The 17834-nt window shown below is 34.5% G+C and overlaps 4 protein-coding genes across 6 annotated transcripts; 2 read left to right on the top strand and 2 right to left on the bottom strand.

Annotated features, from left to right (window-relative positions):
• Positions 1–85: 85 nt before the first annotated feature.
• shv (DnaJ heat shock protein family member shriveled) lies at positions 86–1748 on the top strand. The gene is made up of 4 exons (XM_034333070.2): positions 86–244; positions 520–904; positions 967–1522; positions 1585–1748. The coding sequence occupies exons 1-4, from the start codon at positions 150–152 to the stop codon at positions 1647–1649; spliced, it is 1101 nt and encodes a 366-aa protein (XP_034188961.1). The 5' UTR covers positions 86–149; the 3' UTR covers positions 1650–1748.
• LOC117608245 (uncharacterized) lies at positions 1748–9332 on the bottom strand. 2 transcript variants are annotated; one of them, XM_034333060.2, is made up of 6 exons: positions 9212–9332; positions 7395–9123; positions 6995–7207; positions 5819–6035; positions 5065–5332; positions 1748–4966 (listed from the first exon to the last, which is right to left on the bottom strand). In XM_034333060.2, the coding sequence occupies exons 3-6, from the start codon at positions 7016–7018 to the stop codon at positions 3451–3453; spliced, it is 2025 nt and encodes a 674-aa protein (XP_034188951.2). In that variant the 5' UTR covers positions 7019–7207; positions 7395–9123; positions 9212–9332; the 3' UTR covers positions 1748–3450. The 2 variants fall into 2 exon arrangements, with proteins under 2 accessions (XP_034188951.2, XP_034188952.2); XM_034333061.2 differs by lacking the exon at positions 9212–9332 and having other exon boundaries at positions 7395–9176.
• A 436-nt stretch (positions 9333–9768) lies between these two features.
• LOC117608418 (uncharacterized) lies at positions 9769–11742 on the top strand. The gene is made up of 4 exons (XM_034333495.2): positions 9769–9998; positions 10078–10414; positions 10496–10656; positions 10735–11742. Exons 1-4 carry the CDS (start codon positions 9981–9983, stop codon positions 11596–11598), a joined length of 1380 nt encoding a protein of 459 aa, XP_034189386.1. The 5' UTR covers positions 9769–9980; the 3' UTR covers positions 11599–11742.
• A 57-nt stretch (positions 11743–11799) lies between these two features.
• Positions 11800–17780, bottom strand: LOC117608416 (putative phosphorylase b kinase regulatory subunit beta). Of its 2 annotated transcripts, XM_034333491.2 has the most exons (21): positions 17647–17780; positions 16942–17070; positions 16746–16864; positions 16543–16678; positions 16256–16463; positions 15813–16169; positions 15542–15739; positions 15270–15408; positions 14911–15191; positions 14813–14827; positions 14140–14370; positions 13893–14080; positions 13704–13819; positions 13490–13632; positions 13294–13426; positions 13082–13224; positions 12820–13022; positions 12612–12749; positions 12294–12534; positions 12106–12213; positions 11800–12031 (listed from the first exon to the last, which is right to left on the bottom strand). In XM_034333491.2, the coding sequence occupies exons 2-21, from the start codon at positions 16977–16979 to the stop codon at positions 11855–11857; spliced, it is 3312 nt and encodes a 1103-aa protein (XP_034189382.1). In that variant the 5' UTR covers positions 16980–17070; positions 17647–17780; the 3' UTR covers positions 11800–11854. The 2 variants fall into 2 exon arrangements, with proteins under 2 accessions (XP_034189382.1, XP_034189384.1); XM_034333493.2 differs by lacking the exon at positions 14813–14827.
• Between the last annotated feature and the right edge of the window lie 54 nt (positions 17781–17834).

Here is a 17834-nt window from a genome sequence, read left to right as displayed (position 1 = left end):
CGAACTTTGATTGTAATTAAAGACACATAAGGAAAGAAGCATCGATATTTTCTGATATGTAAATGCGGCTAAATACTCGGTTATCGTCGATCAAAATCGGATGAATTGAATAGGTGCACCAATCCGGAGCACCCACGATCTAAGCTCCGATGTTTGTTGTAACGTCTGCTAGGATGGCAGCAATAAAGTTAATTTTGTCTTTATTCATTAATTTAACGATATGTGTGATATTAACTATAGCTGGGTAAGTGTACGATCAGGTTTCTTTCATAAAATTGATGTATACCTAATGTTACAATATATTTATTATAACCTCTTGTTCTGTAAACTATTTGCCAACCCATCACTGATTACTATCAGAATTGGTAACTAATAAGTATTTAAATTTTATTTTCCTTCTTACATTATTTATCTATGCTTTCATAAATGGCAATTCACGTTGAGTTATTTAAGATATTAGATCTTTAATTTAGAATGTTCACAGTTTATAAACAACATGTAAAATTTATGGTGTTACAGGAGAGATTTCTATGCCATTTTAGGCGTATCGTCCACAGCGAGTCAGCATTCTATTAAAAAAGCCTATAGGAAATTAGCTAAAGAATTACATCCTGATAAGAACAAAGATGATCCAGATGCCTCACAGAAATTTCAAGACCTAAGCGCAGCTTATGAAGTTCTCTCTGACAATGAGAAGAGAGAGATGTACGACAGATGCGGGGAAGAGTGTCTGAAAAAAGATGGGATGATGTACAATAATGATCCTTTCGCAAATTTCTTTGGTGATTTTGGTTTCCACTTTGGTGGAGAATCTCAACAACAAAATGAAATCCCAAAAGGTTCCAATATAGAAATGGATCTAGTAGTTACTTTAGAAGAATTATATAGTGGAAATTTCATAGAGGTGGGTATTTGGAAAGATAAGAAATAAAAAACTGATTATAAACTATTTCGTTTTTTTCTCAGATAACAAGGAATAAGCCTGTTATGAAGGCAGCGAAAGGAACTAGGAAATGCAATTGCAGAAAAGAATTAGTCACTCGTAATTTAGGGAATGGAAGGTTTCAAATGACTCAACAGTCGGTATGTTCAGAGTGTCCGAACGTTAAATTCGTTACCGAAGAACGAGTGTTAGAGGTTGAAGTAGAACCGGGAATGGTAGACGGTCAAGAGACCAACTTTACGGCGGAAGGTGAACCTCACTTAGACGGAGAACCCGGAGATTTAATTCTAAGAATACGAACACTGCCGCATCTTGTTTTTGAAAGAATCGGCGACGACTTGTACACGAACATCACTATATCCATGCAGGATGCTTTGGTAGGTTTCAAAATGGACATAGAACACTTGGACGGGCACAAAGTAACTATTCAGAGAGACAAGGTGACCAAACCTGGTGCTCGTATTAGAAAAAAAGGCGAGGGAATGCCTAATTATGAAAATAATAATCTCCACGGCATTTTATATATCACATTCGATGTTGCATTCCCAGACACGCAGTTCACTAGTTCACAAAAAGAAGGTAAGCCGCTTTCATACATCGTTCTTTTTATTATATATTATTAATTCATTTTTCTGTTTCAGAAATCATAAATTTGTTTCAACAAGAATCTGTGAATCGAATTTATAACGGAATAAGGGGAAATTAAAAACTTTAAGTGCAATGTATGTACAAAGTGACGCTATAAAGTGTGCATATAACTGAAGTGCATCCAATGACTTTGTGTTTCTGTACCAAGTGGTGTTTTCGCACCAAGTGGTGTTTTCGCTTCCTTCAAACGTGGATACCAACAGGCTTGGTAGCTGGTTATTAGGTCAGTTGAAATGGATACATGTAGTATAACATAGTAACCATTACAGTTACATAAACTTCCTCTTTGATCGTAAGAGACTGGTTATACATACATATATATATATAATTATTGCCAACTATTTGTACGAATGTCAGCAATGGTTGAGCAGTTTATTTAACGGAGTAAGTTATTTTACGTTTAATATGCGTGTGGGTGATGTATGAGTGTTTTACATGAGCAGAAGTTTTGCATTCAACTAAATGAATAAAAATACCACGATGACTGTTTTCGAAAATTGGAGTCAAGTATCGAAAATCAAATACGATTAGCGAACTATTGTGGTACAATTTTTCTATCATTATTACTTACAATGAAATGTACAAGTTTTACATGAAATGTAAAAGTTTTGCATTAAATTATACACATTATTTCGTATTTTACAAAGATTTATTCATTATCTTTGTATGTACTGTGTTTAGAAAAATTCAAGTATAATTCTGTCAGATACAACGCGCAACGCGTTGTGATATTTTATTGTTTTCTGAATAGTAACTTCTCTGTTGCAAGCTCAGAAATAAATTATAATTTTTCTATTTTTATCATATGTAAATGTTCCAAGTATTAACCCGTGAAAAAAAAAGCTATTAGAAAATGATCGATAAAATGGTTTGCAAATTCAGTTTCTGAACGTTGAACAAAGATTAAATAAATATATTGATAGTAGAAAAGCAATGGCTAATAATTAAAATAATTCTTTATCCACCATTTAACTGGTATTTGAACTTTGAGATATTTAAGATTGTTCATAGTAAGTTTAGTCCATTGTGAAAGAAAAATTTCTTTTGAACTCGAGACATAACATTATCTACAACTAATCTATGTGGGTTGCTGTAGCAAACAGGGAAAATAAGTGGTTTTCTTAGAAACTTTATTTTTTTTTTTTTTTTGTATAAAAAATCTGTTTAAGAGAAATTATATTCTGTTTTCTACACGTGTGGAAAAATAAGTTTCAAGTATAAGTTACAAATTCAACTACAAAAAGTTTGTAAACTTTTATCTTAGGCTATTTTGTGATTTTTAAATCGAACCGCTATGTTAGTGAAATAAATACAGTGACGATAATAACACGTGGTGATAACAACGTATATGCTATCAAACAATGGATTACAATATAGTACCATAGAAAAATGAAACAGCTTTGCACGCTACTACTGTGTTAATTAAAAAGTTGTTTATCTGTCTTAGCAGTTCAAAAAGACACATACCTCACAGTGGACTAAACATATACATATATATACATGCACGCACGCACGCACGCGATTAAGTATACTTAATTACTTATTAATTCTATCCGGTATATCAGTAGCATCAAACGTTGCATTTGTTAAGCACGAAACCTTTAAAGCAAGAATCTTATCACAGTGTGATTTTCTTCACGCGCTATCCATCTTAACATTTAAACGACCGTTCACGAGATATCTCGTGTTTCAATGCTGGCGTTAACGATTCCATTTGTGGCCATCAAGATTTAGATCATTTGAGAAAATATGAAAATCAACTTATTAGACCGTATGTAGGCTTTACAGACACGCACGGTAAGTAGTAAAACACGAGGGCAGTTGAGCACCCCTCGGGCAATTTCGTGTGCGCGGCTCAATTAGAGGCAGTAACAATACAGTCTCATATTAAATTCATCGACGCAAGCGCTCTGTTTCCCGTACGCGTTCAATCTGCTGACCGATCCGACCAATTTGTTACTCTTATCGCTGCTCCTGTAACGTACCGTGCCCTCGAATATCGCGTTACCAGGTTCGGTCTGAAGCGTAATCGTATAGTCAACCAGTTCCGACCCATCACCCGTGTTTCTCCATTCTTTCGCACCTTTAACTTCCTTCAGTTTGAGCACCGCGCATTGGGCGAACTTCTTCAGCATCTCGTTCAGCTTCGAGACTAAGAACGCAGCCTTGTCTTTGAGCTTGTCGTCCTTCAAATCGACGTCTTTGCTGTCGTGGCACATGCACCAATGACTGGCTATGCCCGCCATGGTGCAGCTTCGGTGATCAGGAATCGGCAGGAACCAACTTATCCCACGTGGCAGACTGTCCCCTTTCGGCATCAAGTGAAAACGACTCTTCAGCCGTGACTCCTCCAGATTCTCCGAGTACAAGAGGTCCAGGAGGGTCTCGTGCAGGTCGAAAGCAGTCGTTAAGCTCCTCGCGTTTCTTCGGAGATTAGCCCAAGCCACCTGGTAGCTCTCCTTCCACCAGTCCGGCAACACGATGAATACAAACGGAAGACTGTCCTCCATCCTGCCCTGATAAGTCTCGCGGAAGCTGCCCCATCTCATCCCGTGGTCGCTCATCACTATCAAAGCCGTTTGATCGAGCAATCGTTGGCTGGACAGATAGGTGATCAATTCGTAGTAGGACTGATCGCCCAACTGCGGGTAGTTAAAGAAGTCGTGGGTCAAGCTAGACTGCCAGACCATAGCGAAGTAAGGATCCCTAGGGAACTGCGAGGCTGTTTTACGAGCGTAGTGCAGCAAATTGTCGAAGGTCTTTCTGGTGCCTACGCAGAGATTCGCGTTCAGTCTATGAGTATTGCCGATGTTCTTCTCGGAGGCGATGCAGAAAGGTCGGAGATAGTAGTCCGTCGGCTGGACACGAAAGCCTGGCTTCAGGTAGTTGAACGTCGTGATGCTACAGGCGTCCTCGCCGAACGCTGTACGATAACCAGCCGCGCTGAAGTTCTTCCAAATGAACGGACAATCGTCGAACGGTTTGTTTTTCGTCTGCCAGCATTGGTCGCGGAGTTCACCCTCGGTCAGGCCGGTTAACACGGGCACCAAGTTCGGATACGTGTTGTCGGCTACCTTGGTGTAACCCAACATCTCCACCGCAGCTAGTTGCTGCAACGCTTGCACGGTATTCGGCATCATTCGGTGGAAGTTTATCCTCGAGACCGAGTCGATGCCGATGATCAGCAAACTGAGCGGTTTTCTCTTCGGATTCGAAGCTCTTGCCTTTTCGCATCTTTCCTCGAGCGCTGAATTACGGGGCAGGAAGACGTGGTAATCCTTGTATATCAGCTCGTTGTTCCGGGAACATTCGACCTTGACGAATTCGGTGTTGACGGTGGTGGAATTATGGAATTTGAAGCAATTATTATCGTACCTGGAAAAATGACAAATGTTTCATCGATGAAGAGAACGTTTTCGTTTTTCATTATTTAATTAAGGGCACAACGAATGAAAGCTATCAGTCTTACTGACGTAACAGCATTATCCTCGTCCTTCGTTCGCCAAAATGAACGCCAACAGCAGTCGACCTCCTCGGATTTGTTGTAAAAATGACTTATCGCTGCTGGATTCACGAACAGCGATGTGTCGTTCGACTCGACCAACGGTAAATGATCCCCGTGTTCGCAAACGATCGGATCCTCTTTGCGGATGAAACGTTTGATCGCGACATCGTAAGGATCCATCGCTGGGATTCGGCAGCCTTTGTTGTGGACTAAGAAGCCAGCGTTATTCAACTTTTCTGTCGATAAATAAATTAATTACAATTTTACCTACAATTACCTACGATTTTATATTGCCGGTCGGGGGGACCGGGAGGGAACATAGCGATGATCATAAATTTTCTTAAACTTCGCAGCAACTTGCTCTAAATTTTACTTGTGTAACTTAATTTAATTCAAATTTATACAATATTTATATTAAATTCTTTATCATAAAGTGTATAATCTTATTTACTATTTCTTGTAACTATATTGCTTCGCCAGCTGTAATCACATAATTTAAGGAATATTGTATCTACGAGTAATATAAATATGATTGAAATTCATCACGATAAGTTTCAGTCATTATGTAACATCGATAGATTAAAATCTGTTCAAATATTTTAGTAAGTTTAGGTAAATTTTTCATCACCTTCGTAGTTACACCCTGCATTTGCTGCAAAGTTTAAATACATCTACTTGAAATTGGGGATAGAGAATGAAAATTTGTAAGATTATACAAGTACCTTGAAGAGTGTCGTTGAAGAGGGTGCCGTATCGCATAGTTCGAAATTGATCGGTGCTGTAAGTGTTTATAACGATCAACGAGATAAACAAAAAGATTAAAAGTCCTAGTAACCATCTTTGTAATCGTAAGCGACTCCTGTGTATCTTGCTCTCGATTTCCAAATTGAAAATGCCTCTCTTATCGTCCAACACCTTTTTACCGCCACGAGTCGCTACCTATATACGAAAGCAAATTAAAATAAAACATTAAAATTGAATTTAGGAAACATAATTAAACTCCTTGTTTTCGTAATTTAACTCATGGTCCAATATTTGCAACGGAGAAACATTGTTTTGTTGGTTCTTGCCATTTAATCACGGTTCTATTGTTATCCGAAGGATACAATTTATCAAACGTGTTTTGTTTCCTCCCACTGCAATTAAAACTGCTATATCGAAGGTTTTTGTTTCAATGTTATCGAACGTGAATCATTCATTTGATAAATTTTATGTATCAATTATTTTTCTTTCATTTTTTTCCGTGTTTATTAAAAGACCGTCAGAGCAGTGGGGACTGATTTAAAGAAACACTAAAGAAAAATTATGTCTCCAAAGAATTAAAAATTAAAGAAAGGGGTGGTGATGTGGCTCCTACGTTTGAACTTTTATCTCGAAAACTATTTATCGTATCGATCAACTACTTTTTTTTTATCTTAATCGAGAAAGATTGCTCTCTTAGCAAAGTAAAATAAAAAAGTAGATTACTCATTCGGTAAGACGAATAATTTCCAACATGAAAATTCAAACGTATTAGGTGTAATAAATTCCCGCGTTTTTTGTATTTTATTTTTTTCCAGCAATTTTGTGTATTCTTAGGCGCACACTCTACAAACCTATCTGCTTGAATTTTTCGAATTAATTGATTTTTAATCAAGAAAAATATAAAATTGCAGGAAAAAAAATAAAATACAAAAAACGCAGGAATTTATTACGGAATCTAATAAAAACGGGAAAAAATTGCGAAATTCACGAATGCTTTCGAAACGAGTAAAACGATAACTTAAAGGTCACCTAATCGTATTCCATTTTGATAAAAATTCGAGAAAAGCGATCGATTTGGCGGTGTAACGAATCAAGTGTGAATTATATTCCGTACAAAGTTTATATTGTCTTGAAAAGATTAATAGCGGACTTACCTCGTCCTGAAAGTAATCGCACATACCAGAGGAACCTTCTTTGCCAACCAGTTTCGAGTGATTGAGAGACACTAAAAATTCGCGAGTATTTCATCGCCCGTGGTACAATCCTTATCAAGATCGAAGATATCGTATCTACCACGTTCATCGATGTCCTCCCACGATCAATTAAAATTGCGTTAACTATGTAAATATAATTAACAGATTGTCGAACTGAAACACAAAAGATTGTTTCCTTATCGTGGGTATAAATAAAGAATATTCCACTCATAAATTTCGAGTCACCCAGTTATCATTTTCGAAGAGACTTAGATTACACCGACGATGAATCTTATATTGGTAACCAGATAAATGTGACCCGAAACTTTTTTTTTTTTAACCGATCAGTTTGTCAACCTACCATCAGCAGCGATGAGAATTGAAAGTAGCTCAGACAGATGCTGTCCACCTGACCCGATCAGCCTGGACCTGGAAGACTGCCGGGGGGTACTCGTCGATACTAATCAACAGGCCGTTGTTTTTCGTTGTAGCTGGCTTGAAAGTGGATCGTTGATCCTAATTCGTCCAATTGTTGCCAAGATGCTGAAGAAAATATCGCACCACTTCGTGGTTGTAGCTGGAACTTACGGATGGCCCTCAATTTAACACACTTGAACGCAATGAACGGCCCTGATTCGACGTTGATCACCGTCAGGAAGGTTTCAATTCGGTGCACTTTAATGCAACCAATCTATCGTTTCGATGCATTTTAATGTAACGAGAGGTCAGGCATTCTGGTTAACGATCCATCTGAGAAACAGGTCAAATTTGACGCACCTCCGTCACCGACCTGTTACGTGACCACTGCCCCTTAGACCTAGCCACCCCCGCTACACCAACTGCGCTCCTGATGTCTTTCTACCAGGGATCTTCCAATACGCTTCCATAAATCAATTATCAAACGATACAGCATCCTCGCACCATCACCAACAGACAAACTGATTCACTGTCCCATAGCGGGCCGAACGGACAGGGTCAAGCCCGTAGTCGGCATCAAGGATCCTCGACTTCGCGTTCAAAGCACCGGTCAGCTTCCGGAATACGTCTGGTCGACTTCCTTTGGCGCGACAGATAACGTACAGAGCAACGTTCGAATTAGATCGGACGAGAGAAACAAGTGCAGAACGATGGGACACCGTTCAGTCTTTTGTTCCTCATGTTTTCCACGTGGCCACGCGGGGATCGGCCAGTTCCCCGATCCCCGGAAGACGTTCCGGCCAGTGACGAGGCCTTGCCGTGGCCCGGGATTCGAACGAAATACAGGTGTCGTCGACACCGAGGTAACAGAGAGGAGGAGAGACCAGAGGATCTGGTCGATAGTCGCGCGCGCGCACCCTCCAGTGCACCTCCATGCACCTCCGCTGCACGACCCAGGGAGTTAAGTGCAATCAAGTGCAATCAGTCTCTTCCTCTTGCTTTGGTCCACCGATCGAACTGCTGAATTTTCTTTTGTTATGGTTAAACTTCTTGTAAGACATAGTAGGAGATGAATTAGAAAGATTTTGGTACAGAGGATGTTCTTCGTCCTTACTGGTAGAAATCGGGCCAGGTAACGAAGCAAGGAACAAAATTTCCCTAAGAACGCTCGAATGTTTAAATTCGTTCTTTAATTAATTTTTATAGTCTCTGCGAAGGCAATAACAGACAGTATCATAAAGCAAATATTCGTAAGAGAATGTAGATTTTGAAGGCAAAAAGGATCACTATAAATTACGAAATGTTTTGTGCAGTAAGTAAATATGCGTATGTAAGATGACACAGTCAGATGGTGGAGTCGTTAAAGATATTCGAAACATTCCGCTCCATTCTTATTTTTTTCAAAATAAATTGACTCATTTTCCGCTGAATTATGATTTACTGAAAGAGTCTTCGTTTTACAGTCATAATATTTTGATTAGGTGTAATACCTTCGGCTCAGTGCCTGTAGTATCTTGTCGATCTTAATGAAACATTATTCCACTCGACATTAGTATCATTTATGATTGTATTAAAGTTGAAGATACGAGCATTGTATACATCTTTATCATGCTGTTAGTTTCATCCGATGTGCCGTGATTAATTTTATATCAATGTAGTAGCTCTAGAAATCTCTAATTAAATGAAAAAGTACAATAAACATCACAATGAGTCAGATTTAGTTTTATAACTGTTTTCGAAGATTAGGAATAATATGCTTACCGCGAGGCAAAAGATATAATTATCCACTTCGTGCTGAGGCGCGTCAGTCTGTTTTTTGGACGTTAATTACAAATTAATTACAAAATTAAATCGCCGATGACAATTGCTCCTGAATTCGACCCTATTGCCATCTATACAAAAACAGCGTAAACTACTCAACGAGTTACCAATCGATTTCTAGCGCCATCTATCGGGAAATCGCGCAAACTAGTCGACAAGTAGTTTCCGCCGTGCTCGAATAGATGGCGCCAGTGTTCCCCTCTTTAAAAAACTCGGCCGGTAAGCCGTCTAGTAGTTTCCGCCCTTATTGTATAGATGGCGCTGTTTACGCGGGAAAATTTGATTTAATACTTATGTTATTATATTTCCTAATTATGTAATTTTATAATATTTAATAATAAAATATTATATTATTTAACAATTATTATTATAAATGTTTTACTAGTTAATTAACGTACCGATTCGCTTTAGTGACTATTTACTTGAGAAAATTTTATTCTTTCTCGAATACCAAATGCCTGGCTGTCTCGAGATATCACACCCATTGGTGGAGACATCTTCTCCTTAGAGGGGCGCCGAGCGTGTTGGAGTGTACGCAAATTGTTTTTTCAATTTTGTATACGTCTTTTCGTAGGTGCGAAAAAAATGATTTTCCTTAGTGCATTCGTTTATCCAAAAGTATGATCACCTAATTATTGGTTTTGTAAATATAAATAAGTTTGAAGCGCTCATCTGTGCTCAGTTTAAGAATATTGATTCTTCAGTAAAAATGGGAGGAGGAGATTTGGTAGGTTAAGTTATAATTTTAAATTGACCAGAAAATAAATAAAAACATACATTATGAAATGACCTATTTGTTAAGATAGAATTTGAAAAAATCATGGCATCCATCTACAATGAAAAATATAGAGAAGGTATGGAAAGCAGAACAACAGCAGCATCAAGAAAAAAGGAAGATAGCAGAATTAAAAAAAGAATTAGAAATCGAGAAAGACAGAGAAGACATAAAGAAGTATGCAATGGAGCAGGGTGTGATAGAAAAAAAAGATGACAAAAAATTAGACTGGATGTATAAAGGACCAAATCAATTAGTCAATAGAGAGGAGTATTTACTTGGACGTCCAATTGATAAATCTTTTGAACAACTAGCTCAAGTAGAAAAAGGTGTTGAAGTAAATCAGGCTAAAAACCATGTTGAACACGGTACTTATACATACACATTGTTAATCCATGATAATTCATAACCAATGTACATATATCTTTCATTTGTATTTGTTATTTCAGAATGTATTCCACCATCTTTGCGTTTTTTTTCTGGGAATGAACAAGTTGACTTAGCCAGAAAAATGCAAGAAGATCCTTTGTATGCTATCAAGAAAAAAGAAATGGAAACTAGGAGTCAATTATTGAAAAATCCTGTTAAGTTAAAACAACTAAGGCAATTGGTGTGTAAATAACAATATCAACTAATGATAAATATTTACTAGTTATATGTTACTAATTAATTACTAATTGCTGTTTAGCTGGAACAACAATCAAAGAAAAGCAAAAGTGAAAAGAAACAGAAAAAGAAGAAAAAACATAAGCACAGTGCAGATACTGATGATGAGACTGAGTTGGATATGTTAATAGCTGCTAAGTATAAACAGCTGAAAGAAAAGATTAGCGATAAGGATTTAATAAAATCTATGAAAAAGGTTAAACATAGACGAAAGACGAAATCAAAAAACAAACATGATCTTAGCGATGAATTAGAAAGTAGTAATGAAGAAGATTCAAGCAATGAGGATAAAAAACAGAAACGAAAAAAAAGCAGCAGTATAGATAATGCTGAAACCAGCAAACACAGTAAAGAAAGATATGAAAAACGTGTTAGAAGTCGTAGTTCAAGTCGAGAAAGTAATGACAGTACGGTTCATAAGAAAAGAAACAAAGAGTATAGAAGAGACACAAGTAAAACTGAAAACAAACATTTTCGTTCAAAAAGTCCACGTAGTAGGGAATATAGTAGCAAGTACAACAACAGAAGCAGTATTGAGAATAAATATGTATCAAATAAATCACATCCAAATGAAGAAAACCAAAACAAAGACAGATGGAATTCTAAAAAGAAACAAACTCTTACCGAAGAAGAAAAAGAGAGACGTAGGCAAGAAATGATAGCAAATGCAACGTGGAGAGATAAGGAACGGGAGCGAAATGTTAAAAAATATCGTGAGGAAGAAAAGAAAGAAGTCGATAGCAGTAAAGTATACAATCAGGATTTTGTTAGAAAACAGTTAGCAGTTGCTGCAGAAGTGGGTACTGTTGCATCTAGAATTAAGTCTAACATAAATAATATTCAACGGTCTGGGAGAGCAATGGACACAAATTTTGCTAAAAGATAATTTTAAATAACATTACATTTGTACAGTTCATTTAGATTTTTGTAGAAAATAACACAGGAGTAGAGATGTTGGATATTAAGAAATATATTTTTAACATAACCAAATGTACTTATTATCTTTTGTAATTTCAATATTTTATTTATACAAAAAGATTTATTGGAGGAAATTATGTATATTTAAAAAATATAATCATACTTTTGTATAAATATAATTTTATTTACAGACAAACCACTATTTTAATAAACAACAATGTATATTACGCAATTTTACAAGTTTCTCTATTTTCAATTGCATCATTAATGTCATTTATAGTTGCAAAACATCCTCCAGTAAGTACATTATTAACAATAGCTCTAGCAAGATATCCAGCAGTTATTGAGTAAGGAGCAGAAAAAAATATCGATTGATCTGCTGTTTTTTCTAAATTATGATCCTAAAACAAAATTTTTTGCAATAATTAATATAAGTATTGAGATGTAGATGAAGTATTAAGATAAGTAGATGTACCTTGCAATACATGAGAAAAGCGTCTTCAACGAGTTTGTTAAGATCCAACTGTTTCTGAAAACTTAATTCTGGATTTCTAAGCAAAATTGTTGACACTATGGTAAGTAACTACAAAAAGAAAGATATTAGTACCAGTTGAAAACATTACAAAATTTTGATATTTATCAATAGAATAGATGGATAAATACTTCTACAATAATTTGACGATATTCTGGTAATTGTATATGATGAAGCAAAGACTCCACAAATAAAGCAAACGCAAGTTCCGAACGGGTCATGTTAGAAAGAGTAGGCTGTTGCGGCAATTCTTGTTCATTAACGCAAATACCACCTGGACAACGCAACAGAACTTCCCAAACATGATTATAAAAATGTGCAGGCACCCTACATAGGCAACCTTCAATTTTTCTACGCCCTAATATCGTAAGCCTATTACAAAATAATAATATACATTATTAATTTATATAAAATTTATGAATTAACTGGTATCATATAAATCAACATACTTTTCATCATTTGCCCAATTTTTAACCGTCAATACTTTTATAAGAAATCGGCGAATTTCAAAAGGACTATAATTTTCAACCGGTTTAGGGTTTTTAACAAACATTTGCAAGTAAAGCTTTATTGCTTCTAAAACCCACCTGCGAATGTAAATAATCATTTCAACTACTGTTTTTTAAAACATTAATGTTTATAAAATTAATTATATACCCAATACGAATTTTTAATATTCCTTTAAACATTTCTGGATTTGTTCCAATCAGTCTACCACAATATAATAAAACTTCTTGCTGAAGTACTGCATGTACTACATTGTGTGGTTGAATTGTAGAATACATAACTGATTGAATTTCTGCAGGTGTCATTGGTTTATCAAACACTGTTTCTTCTTGCCCAATAACTCCAACTGTAATCTATATTGACGGTGAATAAGTATTTTAATATTTCTTAAATTTTAATTTAATGAAACTACCTGTTTTCCTTTAACTAGAACGGCAGTTATAAACGGGCTGATACTATCAACAGTATGATTTAATAAGCTGCTGCAGTAACGAACAACCATCCAATATCTGAGGCAACCTGCTTGTTGATATAAAGTCCGCAGATAATCCCCAACTAAAATAACGTTTTAAACATTGAATATCATAATACATTTATACCGTTTTTCAGTTCATAAACTAATACCTGTCATTCCATTAACTTCATAATTCACACCCTCTCGTTTCAACAAAATGCCGTAAAGTTGACATAAAGTATAAAGGCTTTTATTATTGCGGATTTCATTTAATATATTATACAGTGGTTCATTCATGTAATACTAAAATACAAAACGATTAAGATAAATGAAATAACAAATTAATATTCACATATGGATACTTACAGCACAATCTTTGATGTTTTCACTGTAAGTTAAAGCTTTAGGTACATCTGTAAGACTTTGATATCCAATATAATCATGCTCCAATTGTTTAAACTGAGTAAGCTCAAGATCTGTTTCTATAGTATTTACAAAATCCAAGTGTTCTATGTAACGGAAAAATTAAGTGCGATTATTTAGTAAACGATAACGAATAAAATTAAGAACTACTAATTACCAATACACGAAGATGAAATGAGATTTTGCAATCTACCAATTCGAACTTTTGTTTTATCGCAATACCCTTTTTTCAACATAGCAAAAAGATCCAGCATTTCTTTAAATTGCGGATCCCTAGAATAGAAAGGGCTCTTAATAACTTATAGATGAAGTATTATATGTATTTATTTTATTTATTAATATATACCTCATATGTTCCTCCCGTATTAAAAGACATACAGTAGGTCGACCCGAAAGTCGCCAGTATTTACCCACAAATTGGAGCTCAGTTTTTATATCATCAATTAATAAAGCCATGTCTCTATATAAATAAAATTCTGATACTTCAAATATCAAAGGATAACAGAGCACTGTCATACCACAAACTCTATAAACCTACAAATAATAATTTTAGTTTCTTTTTCTACAATTTTAATTTCCTGGGTTAATCATACCTTACTTGTACCCAGAGATCCAATTGGTCTAGATGGTCGACCTTGTAAATTCAATTTACCATTCACTCCTAATTTTTCATAAACTTTGACTAATTGTGCGGATGACAATATCTGGACAGGTTCTACTTCATGAGGTGTTTGTGTCTGTATGCCATACGTTGCCATCATAGCTTGCAATCTCATAGACTCAGCAATAAGAACGATTTGTACTACAAGATCGGTATGAGTACCCTAACATAGAGAAATTTAATAATAGATAAATCATGCATTACTAATAACATTGAGAATATTTCTAAAACTATCAACATAATCAATTTCCTTCTTCCTTAATGCATAAAATCATAGATCTTAAGAAAGATATACATGTAGATAACAGAATTATAGAAAGTAATAAAATAATAAATTGTAGCAGTCATAATAAAATAGTGAATTAAATCATGCCTCAACTCAAGCTTCATGCATTATTGCATTATTAAATAGCTTAAATAATTGGTTTTAACATTACAATAGAATCAACAGATTATACTACTTAAGCATGTCTGCCATGTGTTTAGCACAATAGCTACAGATATACATACATATACATTAAGAAATTACCTAACTCTCAAATGCTAAAATAAAATCAATGCAAAGTATACCAATACTACATGTACATATGTTATTATTTACTTACAATAGTGGGTTTAGCCTGTATGGGACAAACATGTAAAAAAATATTTATACAACTAATTAATTTAGTAGAAATAATAAACAAATTGTGCTTTTGCTTACTTGAAAAGCTGAATACCTTCCAGCTTTCCGTGGTCTATTGTACGAAGGAAGATAACGTCGGATTGGATCTAATTCATTAATATGTAACAAGCCAGCTGTCAATAACTGTGCAATTATGAACATGGCTTGATTCCATAAATACATGGGACCGGGATCTGCATCTGTAGAACTTTTTCGACCTCTTCCTTCAGCGCTTGGTATTCGATAGGTACTGCCAGGATCATTTCTTTCTGCTTCCAAACTATCCTCAGGTACATAGTAATACATAGGTATCACAGGATCTGATTGTAAAAAGAATAGCATTTTATATTATTAAAATTAGGTCTAATTAGATCTATATTAGGCCTATATTAATATACCTCCATTTACATCTTTATACATTTTTTCCTTCAACAGATTTTGATATTCTTCTACTTGTTCCGGAAGAGTTTTAAAAACACCATCAATTACCATGAAAATGTAAAATAATGGCCATTCGCATTCTATACTATCGAATTCCTGTAACAGAACAACACCATTTTTCAGAATGATATTATTAATACAGCAAAAATTACCATTATTATATAAATTGGAATTTATTTAAATGCATTCTCACAAATAGTATATACTAACAATCAAATACATCAGAGACCTTAATTTCACCAGATTTGTAATAACGACGATCTTTGTTCTCTAAGACTGTTTTATATCCATCTCTTCCAAATCTTTTAAATCCATAATTGCCTTTTAATCTCCGAACTATATTCGCCTTCGTTTCATTGTATAATACTTCCTCGTGTGTTGCAAACGCAGGAAAAGATATTGTTGGTAACAAAGCTATGTCTACACTCTGAATGCGAATAATGTATTGTAATTTTAACAGAAGTATATATTTCCAAAATATGTAAAAGACTATTCTATACCTTGGAACTGGATTCTCTTGGAAGCATTGTTTCAAAAATGCTGCGATTTCGATTATGTGCATCGATATCAACGTATATTACTGACCAAGAAGCTCCTTTTTCTCCAAATAAATTACATCCATTAATAGCTTCAAGAGCACTTTTGGCTATACCAATTGAACTTGCATGAATTTCAGGAGTACCGTCATTGTAACGACTACCGCGTTCCCACATGCCATAATCGGGTGTACGATATGCTCTTTCTACATAATATACAAGATTTTGTATAAACGCTACTTCATCTTGGGTATATATAATTTGTAATCCCGAAGAAATCATTTGGACTAAAAATATCAAATACAGAGAAACGATATCGATCTATAAAAAGTAAAAATTAATAGTTATTTAGAATATATAAAGCAATTTAAATTGTTCCAAGTTATTTTACTGTGCATTATAGTTACCTGTAAATGATTGTAGTCTGCATCTTTAAAAATCTCATCACCAGTATTTAAATGAAATTTGCAATGCAAAGCAAATCGATTACACTGATTGCGTTTAAATAACTCTATTCTAGCAGATTGTTTCACCCAACATTCTAAAATTCCACGCATACACTTTACAGCTGATTGTCCAAGTTCATATGATTTTCCACGATCATCGTCTATACGTCTAACACAATAACGTTATACCAATTAACGTATCGTTACAACATGTAACAACATAAAAATAAAATCATTTATTCAATTACCTATACGCTTGATATAAACTCCATATAGCAGCGGCGCAATAAATACTTTCTCGTACGCTTCCGGCTACTTTATCGCTTGAAATTTGAGGAAAAAGACCTGTTATGCAACTTTGGTAGCGTAACAATTGTCTCTTAACTAAAAATTGTTCATTTAATAGGTACTCTGTATAATTTTAATATATTATTAATATCAATGTTCATACCAATTCCATAATAAATATCAAGTTGTCTAACTGTATCTTCGTAATTTGATATTTTAAGGAACATATCAATATCCAAATCAATAACACTGCCTTGACGTACATTTCTGATCTGGGAGATTCTGTAAAATGAGTTATAGTTACAGATAATTTAACAGTATTTTAAAACACTTTTTATCAAGTATACAAAATTGTAAACCTTGGTGTTTGCGAAGGCGTCATTGTAAGAGATGCCATCTTATTCAAAGCAGATTCAGCTTTCTTTTCAATTGATGTTGTTATTTGCCAATGCACATGATTATATAGTAACAGTTATTTTTATTTTATCCTTTAAAATCAATAACATTTATTTTATAAAAAGTACTGTTATATTAATGTACATTAAATGATTATTGTGTTAGGCTGTTTAATCGAACATAAAATAAACAAATCCAAAGTACTGGTAATTGAAGTATGAGGGAAACTTTCTGCATTTAATATGCGTCAACCTTGACTGTGCTCTTTTGAACAGTTATTTTACTTATACTATAAGTAAATCATCTATATAATTAGCACGTATATCTTTGATTTATAAATAGAAATTAGGAAACTGCTACTAACAATGATCTTCTCAACCAAATTTAGAATTAGCTAAACAGAGTAGAAAATTTACAGTTTTGCAATTATATTTTACAATATCTTATAGCATTTAAAAAATTTTACAATTACAATTAATGAAAACAGGATCAATATTATAAGTTTCACAAAAATATAATTCTTAACTCTTATATATAAACGCATAAATACTTAATGTTTATGCTTTATTTATAGACATTTATAATAACAAAATATTGGATAAAACTTTTTGTTGTATGAATATGAAAAGAATAATAATTTTATACAGACATAAATAGTATATACATACAGTTTGATACAAGTATTTTTTAAACTGTCTGTTTGTTTACATATCTCGTTGCAAAATAAAATGAAAACGTAGTGTACCTAAATTTAAATCTTGTACTATGTTCTACATAGTTTACACAGTTTAAGAAAAAAACGCAGCTTTTAATTGTATCTATTATTATGAATAATTGACCAATGAACTGTTCTATT

This window comes from Osmia lignaria, chromosome 15 (assembly GCF_051020975.1).
Source record: "Osmia lignaria lignaria isolate PbOS001 chromosome 15, iyOsmLign1, whole genome shotgun sequence".
Taxonomy (NCBI): Eukaryota; Metazoa; Arthropoda; class Insecta; order Hymenoptera; family Megachilidae; genus Osmia; species Osmia lignaria.
Note: the sequence above shows the minus strand (reverse complement) of the source record. Positions and strands in the feature narration are given on the sequence as shown.

Coding starts and splice junctions, on each gene's coding strand:
- shv (XM_034333070.2), top strand. CDS start 150: ATGTTTGTTGTAACGTCTGCTAGGATGGCAGCAATAAAGTTAATTTTG. Junction 245..519: donor GTGATATTAACTATAGCTGG/GTAAGTGTACGA, acceptor ATGGTGTTACAG/GAGAGATTTCTATGCCATTT. Junction 905..966: donor ATAGTGGAAATTTCATAGAG/GTGGGTATTTGG, acceptor TTTTTTTCTCAG/ATAACAAGGAATAAGCCTGT.
- LOC117608245 (XM_034333060.2), bottom strand. CDS start 7,018: ATGTGCGATTACTTTCAGGACGAG. Junction 6,036..6,994: donor GCGATTACTTTCAGGACGAG/GTAAGTCCGCTA, acceptor TTTCGTATATAG/GTAGCGACTCGTGGCGGTAA. Junction 4,967..5,064: donor GACGAGGATAATGCTGTTAC/GTCAGTAAGACT, acceptor TCATTTTTCCAG/GTACGATAATAATTGCTTCA.
- LOC117608418 (XM_034333495.2), top strand. Junction 10,415..10,495: donor TAAAAACCATGTTGAACACG/GTACTTATACAT, acceptor TTGTTATTTCAG/AATGTATTCCACCATCTTTG. Junction 10,657..10,734: donor TAAAACAACTAAGGCAATTG/GTGTGTAAATAA, acceptor ATTGCTGTTTAG/CTGGAACAACAATCAAAGAA.
- LOC117608416 (XM_034333491.2), bottom strand. CDS start 16,979: ATGGCATCTCTTACAATGACGCCTTCGCAAACACCAAG. Junction 16,170..16,255: donor CAGACTACAATCATTTACAG/GTAACTATAATG, acceptor TACTTTTTATAG/ATCGATATCGTTTCTCTGTA. Junction 13,427..13,489: donor AAAACATCAAAGATTGTGCT/GTAAGTATCCAT, acceptor TTTGTATTTTAG/TATTACATGAATGAACCACT.